Genomic DNA, 14,278 nt, shown 5'->3' with positions numbered 1-14,278 from the left:
CTGTACTGGGGCTGTGATGCTTCATTTTCTTTGACCTTAGTGATCTTATTTGAATGTCTGCAGAGTTTGGCTTCTAGTAATCTGTTCAGATTTTCAGTAATTGTGACACTACTTGGGATGCAATTTTTTAATATCTGGAACTCCACAATGTACCCACCCAAGCCTGGTGACTTGCCCCTTTGTATGTCCCCTAATACCCTTAGACATCAGTTAGCTCTATGCCATGTCCAATTGATCAGACGTGGATTGGTCCAGCTTTAGAACATTAGAACTTGTAATAAAGTGGTTGTACTCCAGAGCTGCTGCCTGGCATTCCAATCAGTACAGAGACTGTAGAATTTATAAAGCTGCTAGTTAGTTTTTTTTGGGCCTGTCTGCAGCTCCCCTGCCCTGTTTATAACCACTGGGATGTTGTTGTTGAGATTGCTATAGCTGTTTTCACTTGTTTTATTCTTGGTGGCAATCTACTTGCATTATCTAGCCAAAAAATCTTTTCCTAGCTTAAAATAACAAATTCTATGCTGTTAGTAGAAAGTTAAGATTATGTTTAGCTTTTTTTTTCTTTTGGCTGATGCATTATTCATAGTGTGCCCCTGCTTTACTGTCTTGAGGTTCCCAGAATTGGCCCACTATTTTCCGGTGGGTATTGATCCATTTGCTATCTCTAGCTCCTGCATGGACAGAGTCAATTTTGTTCACTCTCCACCATGGAGACTTCTTCTCTAACCTTCCTTACATTTTCAGAAGAAGTAAGAACATAAGAAATAGGAGCAGGAGTAGGCCATATGGCCCCTCGTGCCTGCTCTGCCATTCAATAAGATCATGACTGATCTTCTACCTCAACTCCACTTTCCTGCCCGCTCCCCATATCCCTTGATTCCCTTAATGTCCAAAAATCTATCGATCTCAATCTTGTGTATACTCAACGACTGAGCATCCACAGCCCTTTGGGGTAGAGAATTCCAAAGATTCACAACCCTCTGCGTGAAGACATTTTTCCTCATCTCTGTCCTAAATGGCAGCCTCAAGAGGTCGATGACCCCTCGTTCTAGACTCTCCAGTGAGGGGAAACAGCCTCTCAGCATCTACCATGTCACACCCTCTATGAATTTTATACGTTTCAATGAAATCACCTCTCATTCTTCTAAACTCCAGAGAATATAGGCCCATTTTACTCAATCTCTCCTCATAGGACAACCCTCTCATTCCAGGAATCAATCTAGTGAACCTTTGTTGCACCCCCTCTAAGACCAAAACTGTACACAGTACTCCAGGTGTGGTCTCACTGGAACCCTATATAATTGCAACAAGATCTCTGTACTCTTATACTCCAACCCCCTTGCAATAAAGGCTAACATACCATTTGCCTTCCTAATTGCTTGCTGTACCTGCATGTTAACTTTCTGTGATTCATGTACAAGGACACCCAAATCCCTCTGAATACCAACATTTCTTAGTCTCTCACCTTTTAAAAAATATTCTACTTTTTCTATTCTTCCTACCAAAGTAGAACAATGGTGGGCAATATTTAAAGCACAGAATAATGGAGTTCACTTAAAAAACAGGAACAAAATAGCCAAGCATGAGATGCCATGGATTAATAGAGGTGAGATAAAACAGAATCTAAAGAAAAAGGCATATGCAAAGCACATAAACAATACAAGAAAGGATGACAAAAGGGACTATGATGAGCTTGGAAAGAGGTTAAAAAGACAATTGGGAAGGCAAAGGGGAAATTTGAAATGAAAATATCAAAGAAATAGTAAATTATTCTATAGTTGCATAAGTAACAAAAGGAGCATTAAGACAGGGATAGGTAATCCTCAGAGATGAACAAGATAACTCACAGGAATTTATACTGAATTGGCAGGGATATTGAATAGATACTTTGCCTCAGTTTTCACTGAAGAGGTTATCAAAGAGGAAATGGCAACAGTAAAAGAAGTCAAGAGAATATAACAACAGTTATAATAGAAAGAAAGGAGATACTAAGCAAACTAGCCAAACTTAAAGAGGACAAAACCCTGGGTTCAGATGGATTTCATCTGTGGATACTCAAAGAAACTAGGGAGGAGATAGTAGAGCCACTAGTATCCATATATAATTCAGTAAAAAATGGAATAGTGCCAGAGGACCGGAAAACATCAAATGTAATTCCTATCTTCAAAAAGGGATATGGAACTAATCCAGGCAGCTGTAGACCAGTTAGCTTAACGTCAGTGGTAGGAAAGATACTGGAATCTTTGCTAAAAGGTCAGGACAAAACATCTAGAGACAGAATATAATAAAAAAAAGTCAGAATGGATTTCTAAAAGGAAGGTCAAGTTTAACTGACCTAATTGAATTATTTGAAGAAAGAAGAGTCGACGAAGGAAATGCAGTGGATGTGGTATACATGGACTTTCAGAATACCTTCAATAAGGCCACATAAGAGACTCATGATAACGGTCAGGTCATGTGCAGTCAAGAGCCAGGTAGCGGAATAGATTGAAAGATGGCCACAAAAAACAGAGGGTAGGAGTTGGGGGAAATTTCTCAAACTGGCAGAAAGTGGGAAATGGTTTCCCGCAGGGATCCATGCTGGGAACAGTATTGTTCACCATCTACATAACTGCTTTGAGCTTAGAAATTGACGGCTTAGAAATTTGATGGTGATACCAAATTAGGGGGTATGTCTAATAATGTGGATGACTGCACCAAAATACAGGAAGACAAACAGGCTTACAGAGTGGGTGGATAAATGGCAAATGAAATTCAGTATAGCAAAGTGTGAGGTGGTTCATTTTGGTAGGAGGAATAAGAAGATAAGAAACTAAATGGGGTAGAAGAGCAAAGAGATCTGGGAATACAGACAATGGGGCATTAATGCAGGAAAAAATAATCTGTATAATAAAATTGTTATTTTATAATAAAGATAATTAATATTTAAATATAATTTAACTAAATTTTTTAATTTAATTCCTTCTAAACACTAAAAATATCAAAAGCTGCAGTGTACTTAATTCAAAGTCGCTTAATTCTAATTCTTGGTTACTTGGAAGCTCTTTCGGGCAAAGACAGTTCTTGTGCTGTTTGTTCAAATTGCTCAATTCTTATTACTGGATATTTCAAATTATTTGAGCAAAAATGGCTTCGAGTTAACAGGAATAGGCTATGTCAAAATGGGGTAGAAGAGCAAAGAGATCTGGGAATACAGACACATAAATTGTTAAAAGTAGCAACACAGTTGACAAGGCCATAAAGAGTGCAAACATAGTATTGGGGTTCATTTGTAGAGGAATAGAATACAAAAGCAGGAAGGTATTGTTAAATTTATATAGAATCTTGGTTCGACCTCACTTGGAGTACTGCATGCAGTTCTGGTCTCCATAGGGTTGGAGGGGGAGGTAGAAGATGTAGTAGCCCATCTGGTATGCTTTTCTGTACTTCACATCTTAGGCCATGTTTTGTATACCTACTCTTCAAATAAATAACTTCTTCCAAAGTTCAAAACATGATTTGTGGAACCTAATGTTTTAAGAAATCTTTTTATAAGAATATTAATTGTGTTGCAGCACTTGGCGCTGTCCCCTCTCCATTTGACTGCTACATGTGTAATCGTGGCTTGAAGACCTTGGCCCTTCGAATGAAACAGCACTTCAAGAGTGCACTGGTTGTAGCCCAGTTTTTGGAGGCAGATCCCCGGGTAGAGAAGGTCATTTTTCCAGGTCAGTGATTTGGACATGATTTCTATTACAGATGCGGCAGGCTATTTCTTGAGTAAACTGACTTGATGGAGGTAGTAGAATTGATGATATTGCACTGACTTTGTATTCTATTGATTGATTGATGGAATTATGGACAGCCATCCATCAATAACTGGGTCAAATCTGACTTAATTCATTAGACACTCTGTTCCTTTTTATTAAAAAAATTACAGTGTTAATAACTGTGTGCACTTATCTCATTCAAATAACTAATGCGGTCTTGTACTGCACGTCCTAGTGCAGTGTGGACAACTTTTTAACAATCATTTGAGTGGAGAGTTGCATTGCCATTGCTATGGAATGCAGTGGTGGGGAAGGAATGTGCTGTGTACTGGTTTCCAACTGCAGTGTGTTTCTTCAGACTTGAAGAACTGATGGCGTAATTGATTTAAAAAAAAATCTACAATTCCAGTTCAAAATGTAAAATCAAAAACTCCTTTTTGTAATTTCATTTGCTATTGGAAGCTTGTATTGACCTTTTGACATCAGTGGTGTGGCACAAGTTCTAGAAGATTCAAAAATGAGTTATTTCCTGATTTGTGTTTAAACTTAGTTTGACTACTTTGATGTGCTTCTAGTTTTATTTTTAAAAAGCATGTGTTCTTGCAACTGTAAACCTTTTGCCCTTGACCATGTTTGGCAGACGAATAAACAACTTTTGCCCCCCTCTCTGCTGAAAATGCTGAGTCATACAGAGGTACAGTTCCATGAGTGCTAGATGCCCTGCAACACCTCTCCGGTAACTTTTATGCATGAGCTTAGGCATGGAATGTTGGCAGGCTATCTTTCAGTATAAGGACACTGCAACTGAGCCCAATCACGTATTTAGCTGACTTCTACCTACGTGTTATTCCCAGCAGAAGTTGCTGGATAACCATCAGAAGTGGGCTGTAGGCACATCTGAGACAATTTATCATGTCTCTATTGCTTCCCCGGCTAACATCAGCTAACTCAACACAGATCAGAAATTGAAGCTGGGAACTTCCTCATCTGTATAGCTCAGTTCTATGCTGGACACTGCAGCTGTTAACTCAGCCCTTTGGGGAGCTGTTATAATTTGAAGCAACCTCATTTATATCCTTTTTCCTTAAAATAGGTATGGCTCTGTTCATGTAGCCATGAATATAGTAATTACTACGGACACCCAGAAGAATTCTCGGAAGTATAATCTGATAGATAGCAAAGAAAGCTACTGTGAGGCCACAAATATTTGGAATGGTTAAAACCTAAAGTACTAAACATTACAATATGATAACATTGATGCGAGAGGGGAAGTTCTTCTTTTCCCAAAGTCATTTCCTGCATTTGATTGTGTATATGTTAAACCACATGCATAAATCTTTTCTTCTCTCAACTTCTCCCCCCTCCCCCTCCCCCTCCTCCCCCCTCCCCCTCCCCTGAGAGCACTGGTTCTTGCTGAAATTTGGTTCGTTGCCTTGCACAAGTGGCTACTTTCATGTGAGATCCTAGACTGGAAGTATCAACAGGCTATTCAAACATGGAAGTCATCACAGCTGAACCTGGTGCTGCCTTCATCTTACATTCATGCTTTCCAGCAGGGATCTCTGGATAATGATTAGGAGTAAGAAGCCTGGCTTTTTCCTACTCAAACTCAACCCCCTGAGGCCAACCGTAGCATTATTGCTACTGTGCCAGCAGAAATCAGCTTACTCCACGGTGACTGGGGTTCACACCTCAAACCTTCCTAGTCTGTACAGCTCAATACCACACTGGACAATGCATTTACCCACTAAGACGTTGCGGGACAAAAGTGCAACTTTTTGCTGTATCTCAGCAGGAAGTTGAGTCACGTTTGTTATGTGTTTGATGTTTTCATATAGCTGCTTTGTTTGCCGCACTTAAACAATTTGACATAGTTAAACACTTCAAGCCTTACAACTTGATTTGTAGTTTATGTAGTCACATGTTTATTCTAAAGTATTTACAGGGCGCTTTTGTATCTGAGAGTACATGATTGATTCTAGCATTTTGATAACCTGCTCACTGCTGTGGTTTGTTTCGCTAACAAAAGATTTGTACAAAGTGGCCCTGCTAGAACATGATTTCTGTATGTCTTCCAAATGAATGTTATTGGGTCTACTCTATACATTATTGGTATTAAAGCATATTTATACAAAAGTGACCGATAGTTTACCACCTTTCCACCAGTTCTTAAAGTTGACTTTATTTTCTAACCATTAAAAATTTGTTGTGGATATGGGATGGCTGCAAAGGGGCCTCTGACTGGCTGAAAAGAAAATTAAACAGATTGCAGCCAATTAGGGCTTACCTATCTCATGCACTCATTGAGAAAAATATTAGATTGAAGAATTGCAGTGAAGGAGCTGTTGAAGTTGGAACTTAAGAGAATGAAAAGCATCCCAACTGGAAAGAGGTAGGTGAATGTGGATGGAGATGCAGCTCGTGTGTGTGTGTGTGTGTGTGTGTGTGTGTGTGTGTGTACGTGTAAAAATGTCATTTAAACTGAGATGGATTTAACACATTATAAATTGCACAGTTTTATTACAAACCTTTGGTTGTAGAAGTAAATATTTAAACTTGGTGTGATATGTTCTAATAGAGTTATTGTCATACCTATTGTAAAAACCAGCAGTGGTAAGAGATTGTGGAGGTGCTGTCTGTCTGAGAGTTAATTATAATCTGTACTTGACGGATTTAAAGCATTTCTGAACATTACATTTTAGAAAGTATACTAATGTTCTCCATTTTTAATTTGAAGTTAGGTTGATGTTTTCTTTAAAGTTCATCTGTAGAGGTCTGGGGGAAAATTTGCTTGCCAACCCCCTTACCCTTTCAATACACAATTGAGTATGCGTGCTATGGATTGGTGGAACCCAATTTCCCCTTCTTCTCCAACCTCCCAAACTCAACTTGAGTTCCTAATCATGCCTGCATTTGGTGCGGGTAGATAAAGAAGAAACTAAATCTCCACCACAGGGAGGTAGAGAAATCTTAACAGTCAACTCAGCCTTATTTGTATGTGCATCTTGGTTGATGTGGTGGTTGTGGGGTGGGGGGGGGGGGGGGGAGGAGGAGGAGGAGGAGGAGGAGGAGGAGGAGGAGGAGGAGGAGGAAAGAGTGAAACTGGATGGTAAATATCCTTGCATGTGCAAGCTACCCATAGTAACCCCCCATGTGATAGTAAATTACAGTGTTCTCCAACACTGCAGCATATGGTTCTCCAAAGTTGCACATAATTTGTTTCAAAGCAAACTAGTGAAGTGGGAGAGTCTCTACTTAATTATTAGTGGCTTGTATTCCTTTACACTTTTTTATATTTTAAAAAATACCTCCTTTTTCCCACCAAATGTATTTTTTTTTTTAGGTCTTCCTTCCCACCCACAATACAATCTGATGAAGCAGCAGTGCACTGGGACTTCAGGCATGATGGCTTTCCTAATTAAAGGAGGACTGGAAAATGCTAAGACATTCCTTCAAAACTTAAAAGTGAGTACTTTGAAATTCCGTCCATAGTTCTTCTTAAAATTGCCTGGGTTACTATTTTTGGAGAGCCCACTTCTAAAATGAGTGGGTATTTTACTTTATGCCTACTTTGATTTCTGCTTACAATACTACTGAGCCCAATTTGAAATGTATGGGTCATTAAATGGGGAGCTGTTCAGCTGTTTTTTTTAAAAAAGAAGGACATTTGTTACTTTTTTCTGGTGGGGGGGAGAAGAGGAGGGGATAGAGAAATTTGCTAATTGTCTTTCAGTACCGTGTCCAGATGACCATCCTTCAACAGGCTGCTAGATTGTGATGGGGTATCACAGGTAACCCCAAATTTGCCCTTACCTGATATCTCCACACATGTACTTTCCAGCAGGTGATTTTTGTTTGTTCCCCACCAAAGTCAGTGGTCGCACTCTTGACGCCGACCTGGCTGAGATAAGAAAACGTGGCTCAGACTGTGCCTTGAACCTTCGACCTTTCTGGTCTGTATGGCTCAGTGTCACATTTGGGCAGAGCACAGCTGCTTGACTCTTGTAATAATATGGTGCTATTTTAGGATTTTAGTAGTGTATGTATTTCTACGGTAGAGAAAAATCTAGCATATTTCATTGCTTATCCTGAAATTCCATTTATGTAAATAGATATCTTCTGGTTCTCAATAGGATAGATTATGCATGATTTGAATCAGGAGTGAGATTCTGAGCACAATGAATTTTTCTTGTTTTCATGCTTTACCTTTCCTTTTCTTTCAGCTGTTTGCCCTTGCCGAGAGTTTGGGGGGATATGAAAGTCTAGCGGAGCATCCGTAAGGAACCTTTTTCTTCAAAATATATTCTTTAAAACAAATTGGAAGCTACTAAATCCTTCTTGTAGATGTCTGTCCTAGCTAACATCCTCAATACAGCTAGAACTATTGATCCGACCCTGCCTGACTGGCTATTATAGCTGTCCTTTTTTAAAAAGAAACTTTCAACATGCCAAGATTGGAATGACTGGCTTTTCAACATGCAAAGGAAAATAATTTGGTAACTGGCAGTAGTCAGTTTTCTTAGTACAATGAGGAACAAGCAAAGACACAGAGAACAGTCTGATAAGAGTTATAAGAGATATGAGTTACACTGTTGTAGTTGTGGAGACATGGGGCTTTAAGTTAAAAGATAGAGGTTTAAGAATGCGGTTATTTGAAAGTGAGTACTTAATAAGTTGTGTTCTACAGGTAATAACAGAAAACATGTATTTCACAATGTATGTGTTGTAATATGTTTACAGAAGAAATATCAAACATCTATAACAAAAAAAAAGCTGTACACTGGCAAGAAATACCTGGTAGTAATGTTCATTGTCCATGTTCTTTGAAAAGCCTTTATGCTGGTAGCGAGATTAAAACCCTCAGGAAATGTAGCGAGGTATGAGGTAACAGTTGCACCTGCTTGAAGGGAAATGCTATGTTGTGTATACACGTATGTACATTACAATAGAGGTGTGCTCAAAGCAATTCTGTAATACAGCTCCCATTCACTTTTTGCCAATGGTCTGAAAAATGTATTTGAGGTTTTATATAAATGTTTAATCTATATTTCAAAATATAGTGGGCCAGATTTTGCTGTGAAAATAACAATTAGGCTAACTGTGCTCACCGTTATTTATGCGAAAATTGGACAGCAACTTCCGGCGAGCGAAAATGTGCAATTAAACACGAAAGTCCGGAAATTGCTGTCCGAGATGCGCCGCTTCTCCATATGCTGCACGAAAACGGCATTTCACCGTCTGGCTCTCCATTATAGAACGACGTGAAGTTCCTGTACTGATGTCGTAGATGTGGACTAAACTTGCCACAAAAAGTTAGGGCTGATCCATTCTAGCCTAAGCATCTTTTTGATGGCGTGGTAAGTCTTAATTACTGCCAAACAACCTCTCTGGCACTGAAAATTAACATTTACAAGCGTGGAGTCTCATTCCTTCAGCTTTTAATTGTTAGAGATTTTTAAAAATTTTTTAAAATTTTGTTAACTTTTTTTCTTTCTGTCTCTTTTTTATCTCTCCCTTAATTCAATCTTTCTTTCCCTCTCTTCATTTTGCTTTCCGTACCTGATTTGACATTGAATTCACTATTCTAACTTATGCTTCCTGGTTCAGACTCTGCGCTGCTCATTAACAATTCTTCAATCTGATTGGTTAAGGAGATACACAGCTGCTTGCCCTGTTCACACAGGTCTCAGATGCCCTATAAAGGGCACCCCACTGTTTGGTGGGCAAGTGCAAGTCTAACGAACGCTGTTTGTTCGCCGTTCACAGCAAAGTCTGTCCCATTGTTCACGTTTGTTCATGTAGTGCTCTCTGATCCATGAGAAGCATGTGACCGCCAACTGTCCCCATTGTTGGTCCTATTCTTTGGTCAGTGGTGATCATGTGATCTCCCTCCCCACCCAGTTACTGGTGTGCCCAAGTCTGCCAAAAGGTCAGAAGCCATTAATGAGAAACACAAGCGTCTAATTTTTTTAACCATTCAATCTCATTCATTCTTTTTGACCAACAGGGAGCAATTTAAAAAACTCTTGCTTTTTACTCATTACTTACAAGGATTAAAAAAAATATTTTCAATACACAGAAACTTATACGTTGTATTTTTAAACATTTATTTTGAAGGATTGTTTTCAACAGACATTTTACTATAAGATTTTAACCCATATCTTGAGGGATTTTTTAAATATAAAAATACAAGCTTATTACAAAAAACACTATTTTCAAATTATTTTTCATGCGTGCATTAATGCAGGAAAAAATAATCTGTATAATTAATAAAATTGTTATTTTATAATAAAGATAATTCATATTTAAATATAATTTAACTAAATTTTTTAATTTAATTCCTTCTAAACACTAAAAATATCAAAAGCTGCAGTGTACTTAATTCAAAGTCGCTTAATTCTAATTCTTGGTTACTTGGAAGCTCTTTCGGGCAAAGACAGTTCTTGTGCTGTTTGTTCAAATTGCTCAATTCTTATTACTGGATATTTCAAATTATTTGAGCAAAAATGGCTTCGAGTTAACAGGAATAGGCTATGTCAAAAATGCCTTGTCTTGCAGCAATTGGCTATGCTTTTTTTTATTTCATTAGCCACTGCTATTTTTAAACTACTTTGATTTCATGAACAGCAGACAGAATAATCAAAAACTATTCAATTTGATTCCTTGCTCTGTTCATATTTTAAACTTTACGCTGAGTGGCTTTTATCACATAAATATCCTTGAATTTTACAGCGACTCCTTTGAATTCATTTTCAATGTTACCATTTATATTTCTCAATTTCATTAAAGCTCAAAAGATTATCTGTGACATGTAGAAATAATTTTGATAATGAGCAAGCCATTAAGTCAAACTTTTACAGCACCTGCTTTTGCCTGAATCGTCTTATCGGACATTTCAATTTAATCACACTTGCTCATTCTTTTGAGTTGCAGACAGAACAATTAAACGTTTATGCTGATTCATTAAATTTCGTTTGCATTTTATTCTTTTTAGTGCCATCGTATCATTTTTCTGCTTCAATTTACAGTGAGCCTCAAAGGATTATCTTTTGCTGCTGACTTAAGTTGATTTTGTACTTTATTGTCCACTTCTACAGGGATTCAAAATATTTAGTACTTTTTATCACCCCACAAACATTTCATCCTTTTTTTAACCATCTACATCCTGATTTGATTTTCTTTTTAAATAATCGCACCAAACTTTTAATTACATATGTCCTGGGACATTTTTAGTTCAAATGCTTCCAAGGATTTCGGAGCTGGAGTTGCGGGTGGATTCACTGTGGAGCATCCGCGATGCCAAGACTATCGTGGATAGCATGTTCAGTGAGATGGTCGCACTGCCGATAAAGATTACTCAGGCAGAAAGGAAATGGGTGACCGCCAGGCAGAGTAAAAGAACTAGGCAGGTAGAGCAGGAGTCCCCTGGGGCCATCTCCCTCTCAAACAGATATACCGCTTTGGATATTGTTGGGGGAGATGGCTTATCAGGGGAAAGCAGCAAGAGCCAAGTTCGTGGCACCACGGGTGGCTCTGCTGCACAGGAGGGGAGGAAAAAGAATGGGAGAGCAATAGTGATAGGGGATTCCATTGTAAGGGGAACAGATAGGCGTTTCTGTGGCCGCAGACGTGACTCCAGGATGGTATGTTGCCTCCCTGGTGCTGGGGTCAAGGATGTCATGGAGCTGCTGCAGGACATTCTGAAGGGAGAGGGTGAACAGCTAGAGGTCGTGGGCAATATCTGTACAAACGACATTGGCTTAAAAAAAGGGATGAGGTCCTGCAAGCAGAATATAGGGAGTTAGGAAATAAATTGAAAAGCAGGACCTCTAAGGTAGTAATCTCAGGATTACTCCCAGTGCCACTTGCTAGCGAGAGCAGAGATAGGAGAATAGACCAGATGAATGCGTGGCTTGAGAGATGGTGTAGGAGGGAGGGAGGGGTTTAAATTCCTGAGGCATTGGGACCGATTCTGGGAAAGGCAGGACCTATACAAGCTGGGCGGGTTGCACCCTAGCAGAACTGGGACCAATATCCTTGCGGGGGTATTTGCTAGTTCGGTTGGGGAGGGTTTAAACTAGTATGGCAGCGGGATGGGAACCAAAGGGCAGGTACAGATAGGACAAATTCAGACCAGGAAACGGGAACTAGAAAAGCAGTTAGTGATATAGTTAGCGACTCAGAAAGACAAAAGAAGCAAAGGTTAAATAGTGTTCAGCACAGGAATTTGACGGGGTTAAAGGGTATATACTTCAATGCAAGGAGTATTACAAACAAAGCAGATGAGTTAAGGGCACAGATAGATACAAGGCAGCATGATATCATTGCTATAACGGAAACCTGGCTTAAAGAGGGGGATAATTGGCAGCTCAATATCCCTGGATATAGAGTTTTCAGGCAGAATAGAGTAGGTGATAAAAAAGGAGGGGGGTAGCATTATTGGTTAAAGAATCAATTACAGTTGTGAGAAGGGATGATACGCTAAATGGATCATCAATCGAGGCCATATGGGTTGAGCTAAGAAATAAAAAAGGGGAAGTCACACTACTAGGAGTGTACTATAGACCCCCGAATAGCGAAAGGGAGATAGAAGAACAAATATGTAAGCAAATTTCTGAGTGCAAAAATAAGAGGGCAATAATAGTAGGGGACTTCAACTACCCTAATATCAACTGGGATTCAAACAGTGTGCGGGGCATAGAGGGTGCAAAATTCTTGATTGGTGTGCAGGAGAACTTTTTTAGCCAGTACGTGACAAGCGCAACAAGAGGGGATGCAATTCTAGATTTAGTCCTGGGAAATGAAGATGGTGAAGTGACTGGGTGACCATATTGGGGATAGTGACCACAATTCAGTTAGTTTTAGCATTATTATGGAAAAGGACAGAGTTAAATCAGGAGTAAACATTTTAAATTGGGGGATGGCAAATTTTACAGAACTAAGAGGTGATTTGGCAGAAGTGGACTGGACACAACTACTTGAGGAGAAATCAGTGGCAAACCAGTGGGAGGCACTAAAAAGTGAAATTCTGCGGGTACAATGCAGACATCTCCCCTCAAAGAAAAAGGGTGGCACTGCCAAATTTAGTGCCCCCTGGTTGTCTAGATGTATACAGGGCAAGATAAAGCAGAAAAAGAAAGCTTATGACTGTCACGGAAAACTAAATACTGCAGAAAGCCAAGAGGAGTATAGAAAGTACAGGGATGACATAAAAAAGGAAATAAGGAAAGCAAAGAGAGGGCATGAAAAAAATATTAGCGAGTAAGATTAAAGAAAACCCAAAGATGTTTTATCAGTACATTAAGAACAAGAGGATAGCTAAGGAAAAGGTGGGACCTATCAGGGATGATAAGGGTAACTTATGTGTAGAAGCAGAGGATGTGGGTAGGGTTTTAAATGAATATTTTGTCTCCGTATTCACAAAGGAAAGGGATGATCCAGACATAGTAGCTAAAGAGAAGAGGTGTGAAATATTGGATAAGGTAAACATTACTAGAGAGGAAGTACTTGAGGGACTGGAATCCTTGAAAGTTGATAAGTCACCAGGGCCGGATGGATTGTTTCCTAGGCTATTGAAGGAAGCCAGGGAGGAAATAGCGCTCTGAGGATCATTTTCCAATCCTCACTAGATACAGGGGAGGTACCGGAGGACTGGAAGACTGCAAACGTAGTACCATTGTTTAAAAAGGGTACGAGGGAAAGGCCGAACAATTATAGGCCGGTCAGTCTTACCTCGGGGTGGGCAAACTATTAGTTTATCCTATCTCTCAATATTGATTCTGTCACTTGGAAAGGCATGGTTTAATCAGGGATAGTCAGCATGGATTTGTTTAGGGAAGGTCATGCCTTACAAATCTGATTGAATTCTTTGAGGAAGTGACAAGGAGGATTGATGAGGGTAGTGCAGTGGATGTTGTCTACATTGATTTTAGTAAGGCATTTGACAAGGTGCCACATGGCAGACTGGTCAGAAAGTTAAAAGCCCATGGGATACAGGGAAATGTGGTGAATTGGATCCACAATTGGCTCAGTAACAGGAAACAAAGGGTAAAAGTCGATGGATGTCTTTGCGAATGGTAATCCGTTTCCAGTGGTGTGCCACAGAGCTCAGTATTGGGTCCCTTGCTGTTTGTGATATATATTAATGATACAGACTTGAATGTAGGGGGCATGATTGGCAAATTTGCAAACGACACAAAAATTGGCCATGTAGTTGATAGTGAAGAGGATAGCTGTAGACTCCAAGAAGATGTCAATGGGTTGATGGAGTGAGCGGAAAAGTGGCAAATGGAGTTCAACCCGGAGAAGTGTGAAGTAATGCACTTAGGGAGGGCAAACAGTAAAAGGGAATACGCAGTAAACGGGAATATAATGAGGATGTGAGAGACCTTGGAGTGCATGTGCACAGGTCCCTGAAGGTGGCAGTACAGGTAGATAAGGTTGTGAAGAAAGGCATACGGAATGCTCTCCATTATTAGCCGAGGTATAGAATACAAAAGCAGGGATGTAATGATGGAACTGTATAAAAC

The 14,278-nt window shown here is 39.5% G+C and overlaps 1 protein-coding gene across 1 annotated transcript in view; it reads left to right on the top strand.

Annotated features, from left to right (window-relative positions):
* The window catches only part of LOC137325348 (cystathionine gamma-lyase-like), a 50,348-nt gene that overhangs the window by 27,387 nt on the left and 8,683 nt on the right, over window positions 1–14,278 (top strand). The window contains exons 8-10 of the mRNA XM_067990334.1: window positions 3,555–3,707; window positions 7,093–7,214; window positions 7,973–8,025. Of these exons, the coding sequence (XP_067846435.1) occupies window positions 3,555–3,707; window positions 7,093–7,214; window positions 7,973–8,025 (328 nt within the window). The remainder of the gene's footprint in view (window positions 1–3,554; window positions 3,708–7,092; window positions 7,215–7,972; window positions 8,026–14,278) is intronic.

Source organism: Heptranchias perlo, chromosome 9 (assembly GCF_035084215.1).
Source record: "Heptranchias perlo isolate sHepPer1 chromosome 9, sHepPer1.hap1, whole genome shotgun sequence".
Lineage (NCBI taxonomy): Eukaryota > Metazoa > Chordata > Chondrichthyes > Hexanchiformes > Hexanchidae > Heptranchias > Heptranchias perlo.
The sequence above is the reverse complement of the archived record's forward strand: the minus strand, read 5'-3'. Positions and strand labels throughout refer to the sequence as shown.